The sequence below is a fragment of the Apteryx rowi genome, unplaced genomic scaffold (genome assembly GCF_003343035.1).
Source record: "Apteryx rowi isolate R43461 unplaced genomic scaffold, aptRow1 scaffold_243, whole genome shotgun sequence".
NCBI classification, from domain to species: Eukaryota; Metazoa; Chordata; class Aves; order Apterygiformes; family Apterygidae; genus Apteryx; species Apteryx rowi.
Window position 1 is genome coordinate 1,223,456 of NW_020448786.1, and position 5,605 is coordinate 1,229,060.

Genomic DNA, 5,605 nt, shown 5'->3' on the forward strand with positions numbered 1-5,605 from the left:
CTTCTTCGTAGTTGTCTGTCTTTTTTCATCATATAAGACTGAAAAAGTTTTCCCTRACAATCTTTTCATCCTCTTTGAGCACTGTATTCTATATTTCTTAGTACTACTGTCCCTGCTTACTGTGAGTTGACTTAATTGATCAGTATCTAGGTGGTTACATATACCGGATAGCACTAATAGAATAATGTAGGTAAATTCCTAAACAGAAGCTCAGAAATGTTTTGATTTCTCATAACTGTTCTCAGAAATTCTAACCTCTGCAATCTAAGTGGCTTTCCAATATATAGCTTCTGTTATTGTGGAAAATTTTCTGTAAGGCTCGTTTTTGTAGTAGAACTGATGGATGCTCTAGTTACTAAAATACTACATAAACTACCAACTCCAGAAGCGTTTTTTCTGCCTAGCTCATTACCAGTAGGTTGCTTCTGTTTGAATCTGTGATAACTGACAATTGAAGAGCCGGAAGAATCCCATTCTTTCCTGTAAATGCATTTTCTCACCTGCAGTAACAGGAGTATTAATGATTCCTGTTGGTCAGTATGATAGACAGTGGTCTCAGTAAATCAGCTATTGGGGCGTTGGGATTTTTTTCCTGTTTGATAGACAATGTAGTAGCAAAGAAGACTTGCATGTCTCTGTGATGGGGTGGGAGGAGGCAGCTTGTACMATCAACTTGCCTTTCTGTACTTGTGACAAGTTTTAGGCCCTAGGGGAAGGGGTGGAAAAATATATGCTTGGGAACTGACTGGGAGGAGCACAAGGCAGCTGCCCTCACCTGAGGAGAGAAGCTCGGTAGGAGCCAAGAGTTGAGTAAGTTTGTGCTAGTCAGAACTGTCCTGGAGGGAGGCAGGCTGGCTGCCAACACCGTGGATTCATCTGAGAGCTGTCAGTGGTAGCAAAGTGGGCCGTGGCAGGAGATACTTGACTCGTCTCCTCAGGAGATACCAGCTGTGATCAGAGAACTAGTAAGTTAATAATGCTTGAGAGAGACTGAGAGCTCAGCTCTGTTGCAGTAGGCTTTTATTTTCCATGTCTGAAATACTGTTTTTTGTCTCTACTGCCCTAGATAATTAGCTTCTGCAATGACCCATCTTAAATGGAATCATTGAAAAAAATTGCTGTGGAAAATGAAGCTGGGCAGTTGCAACATTACACCATCTCCTCTGAACTTCTTTTTGTTACGCAGTATTGCATAACAAGGATTCCAGACAGCACTCTGGTATCCTACAGCTCCATTTTCTCAGTACAGCTGTAACAGAAGTTGTCCAGTGAAGTGTGGACATCCTGATCATGAAATCTTGGAGGAAGAAATGTCATATTTGAGGTTTTTTTCTGTGCTACATGAGTGCCATCAGTGTGATCTCTGTTTATAGCCAGGCACTGGGTTGATGCATCTTGACTTTTTTTTTTTTTTTAAGCTTAGCTTTTTTTATGTGGATTACTGAATAAACCACTTAAAATTCTGAGCTACCATAAAGGCTGATAGTAGGATTTAATTGCTATCCTTATGGTTCAAAATCATTACAACTCCTGTTATCACGTATCCTTTTTTTTTTTTTAAAGCTGACTTAAAACAAATGGTCTCTTCAGTTCAGAAGTCTATCTTGATAACACACTGATGAAACTTTGCGTGCTAGTATGCAGAAATATGAATTTCTTCAGTGCACAATAATTAAAAATATATATAAAATTCCCTTTAAGAAGCCATTAGACAGTTCTTATACAGAGGGGAACAAACAGTTAAAGCTGTCAATACTTGTCTGGCATTAAAACTCTTTGGTGTCCTAAATACTTACTGAGTGATACTTCTCGTAAAGGAATATTTGCATCTAGCAAGTAATTTTTTGGATACTTATACAGGATCTGCCCAACACAGGATATGTCTCTGAAAAAATGGTTCTACACTTGTTGTTCCACCGAAAGGTAAGAATAACCTTAACTGGCCTATTTTATATTGTCAGCTATTGGTGTCCAATAATGTACATTTAATAATGTACATTTAGCAAGCAAAAATATATTGCCTCTAAGCAAATCATACTTAAATCCACATGAATATTTAAAGATCTTTTTCCTATGCTTTAGTATGGAGAGCTATGAAAATACTACTTCAGCCTAAGTCTACTACTTGTGTTTTGCAGTCAAGACAATTCATTTACACTGCTTTTTCTCAGAGCTGTATTGTGTAACTGGTGAAATAATTTTTAGACAAATAAGCTTAGTATTTTTGTGTTAAGAGATCAAAGTCTGGAGTATTGTTGCACTACCACTGTATAAACAGAGTTGGTCTTTGCTCTGAAGAGCTTGCAGTCAAGACAGCCCACTTAGTGAATGTACTAACATTGGAAAGAACAGGTGACTTTTACAGAAACCAAATAAGGTAATACACTGTCTACTTAAATTACATGTTTTGTTGTTGAATATGAACAAAACTTGGTGCTTTCCTGCTGTTTACAGAATAATAAAGTTTCTGAAACCTTCCCATTACGTCAAAGCTCTAGTGCTATATTTTACTGCCAGGCCAAGAGCCAGGCTGGAATTTCCTTCATTTGACAAGGCTGAAATATTCATATAGGCACAAAACTTCAGGAGCTGGAGTACTCTTAAATGCCAGCAATAAATACTATAGGTATTGTAATGACAGTATTAGAGGTGGTAGAATTGTACTTCTGGGATTACATGCCAGAGGGAATGATATGGTCTCTTAACTTCACTGCAAGAAACTTTAAAGGATTTAGGAATTAGTTGCTTTTCTTGTTTTTAAAAGGAAAAAAAAAATCAGAGCTCCCTGCAGCTCCATACGGTGACCTATGGTGACTTGCTGTCTGCAGTTCACCCTAACAATTCTTCATTTCAATAAGAACAGAGAGCTATATCAGCTCCAGCTCATTGCTTTATGATGATGGGGGAAATGGGCTACTGGCAGGTGCAGCAACACAATGAAGAAGTGCTTCTTTGATTTCTCTGAATCTCACTTTGCATGTATTGTTTTGTATTTTTGTATTTTCCCCGGTTTTAAATCAAAGCTGTAAGAACCATTGGGACGAGTCTTGTATATCTTCTTCAGGCAAAACCCCCACAGATTTGGCTTGAGTTTTAGTGGAATAGATTACGAGTTAGCAGCCCAGTTCCCAACACCCCTGGTCCAACCTCTCCCCTAGCTGGGGAGTTCTCAATACAGTTCTGCGCAAAAAGAAGCCCCGCATCTGCAGGAGTACAACTGGGACATGTTCTGGAGTGGCATTTTTCCATAGAGGGGGTTGCTTTCATGCTTGGAGAGGCCACAGATTTATTATGTAGCCCTAAAAGGAGAGATTATTTTTTGTTCTGATTCTGGCTCATGTATCTCCTACTCTTTTCATAGCTGTTCACACTGAGATGAGAATTTGTTCCATGATGTTCTAGTGTGGTCTTGAGCTATTCTACGTATCTGGATAAGTGCCATATTTAATCTTTAGTAAAAGTAGCCATGTTTGAAATTTTACACACTGTTTGAGGAACTAAAGAGTGTGTAGAGGTGTTGTTGAGGGGAGAGGGAGTCCAAGAGTGGCTAACATCTTGAAGCAGCAGTACGCTGATCATTGGGTTTTGTGTTTCTTCTCATACAGTTTTAGTGAGCTTTCACTGAGGCAAAAATAGGCCTGATATGTAAAACCGTGAGGGAATCAGGTCACATAATAGAGGAAAGGCCACTGGGATGTAGCTAGCAAGGCTTGTGTGGAACCCAGCTGTAAACTGCTTCATGTGGTCACCAGCCACAGTTTGAGAATCACTAAGATAACATGGCCTTTTTCAAACAGTTATGAGCTGACTTATCTGTAATTATATGGTGTATACATCAAAGTATGTTCAAGTTCTAAGTGTATATGATAGTTCTTAAAGGTGTATCTTACAGTTTACTTCTTTTCTTTGCAAAAGATGTTATGATTGCGTGTCTCCAGTGAGCCCCGTTAAAGACAAAAACGGGTTCAACTGGGGTTGAACCTCAGTTCCCCAGAACCCTAATAAGGGTTCTTCAGTTAAGCTTCTCTTACCCTTTTTTAGATGTGGATTGTTTTGCAGATGTTAGGCAGGCTAACAAGTCCTCGATGCATTAATTTGCCTCCTAAGAAATGTCAAAGACTTTTCAGCTGATCAGTTAAAGCAAGTCAGCTGATCAAAAACTGAATCTTGCTGCCACCAAGAAATGATCAGTGATTGGCAAATGTTCAGTGTACTGAATGGTGACAAATTTTAAATAAGCCTGTTATAAATGATGTATGTCAGAGCAGAACACCTAAACATGAGACTTAAATGTTACATAGATGTAAATACTCTGAATAATGTTTTGCCTTCCTGGAGAATGTTTTTCTAACATACGAGTGACGTATAGTTACTTAAAGTGGCATATTTTGCAGTAAACTGCTTCTTTCCCTTCCATGTGGAAGGAGATTTAGCTTAGACCAGAGAGTTACACTTATGGTGTAACTGCTTTCTTCGTTAGGCAAGAGCTAGGAAAACCTTGCTCTGTCTGGGAATGAGGCGCACCCTGGCCTGCGGATTACTTGCTCTCCCCTCTGCCTTCCTCTTCACAGGCTGAAAGATTTTATGGTCTAAGAAACTTTCAGAGTTACCCTCACCCCAAAAGGCTGCACTATCTCACACAGCTTTGACCCAGAAGTGTGCAAAGGACTTTCCCCTGCTCCCATGCAAATGCTGAAGCTTACTGAAGTCTCCTGGTATGCTAACCAGCCTTGATGCAAATCCTTTGTTCTTTTCCCAACAGAACGCCAGTTCCTCTGCTCTCATCCTTCATGTGTGTGTATCCACCCTTAGCCAAAAGTGAATCTTAATTTTCAGTTATCTTTTACTTTTAGTGCAGAGAGGAAATGTGTAACTGCTCTTCAACATAAAACCCAAGTTTTGTTAGCTTTAGAACATCTGGCAATGTCTTTAATTGTACAGCGTTCRTAAGGACTAGGTAACCAGTTCTTTCAGTGAGAAGTTTCACAGACCCACTTTCCCCTGAGTTAGCCCAGCTTTTGAGTACAACTATGTTGAGTACAGAGATGTGCAGCAAAACGTTACTGTAGACTTGGCTGTGCTGCCCTGTGGTCCTGAGGGTTAGAGGAAGGGCTGGGGAAGATGTTACAAAGAAATCTTGCTGCTATTGTATGGTATGAGAGAATCCTCAACCTTTTACTTTCAAAACTTTTTTTTCTTTTTAATAATACCAGGCCTTGTCTATAAGTTGTGTTATTGCAGTATAAACTAAACCTGGCAGGATGCAGATCTCCCACTTAAAGGAAGTTTGTATCAGGGAGCTAGTCCTGTGCAAGCATATTCCCTTTCCGTCCATTCAGCGGTGGATATGCTGTGCAGGTACCAGCTTTTTTGATAAGTCTGCGTTTTTTTGTTGTCTTTGGGTTTTTTTAATTGTTACACCGGTGCCATTTTTCAAACATAGACCAGGCCTTCAGAAACGACACCGGAGCACACTGCGAAACACGTCGCACCGCTCTTACGCTCCCGGTGAGGCGAGGGCGGCCGGGCCGGGCCGGGCGGTGCGGTGCGGGCTGGTAACGGCGCAGCGGGGCCGAGACCCTCCCGCCGGCCCCTTCCCGCCTCC

General features: G+C 40.5%; 1 protein-coding gene across 1 annotated transcript in view; it reads left to right on the plus strand.

The window, feature by feature from the left end:
- Positions 1-1,892: 1,892 nt before the first annotated feature.
- The window catches only part of PPP4R3B (protein phosphatase 4 regulatory subunit 3B), a gene marked incomplete at its 5' end in the record, with an annotated part of 33,840 nt that continues 30,127 nt past the window's right edge, over positions 1,893-5,605 (plus strand). Inside the window, one exon of the mRNA XM_026066564.1 lies at positions 1,893-1,923. Within this exon, the coding sequence (XP_025922349.1) occupies positions 1,893-1,923 (31 nt within the window). The remainder of the gene's footprint in view (positions 1,924-5,605) is intronic.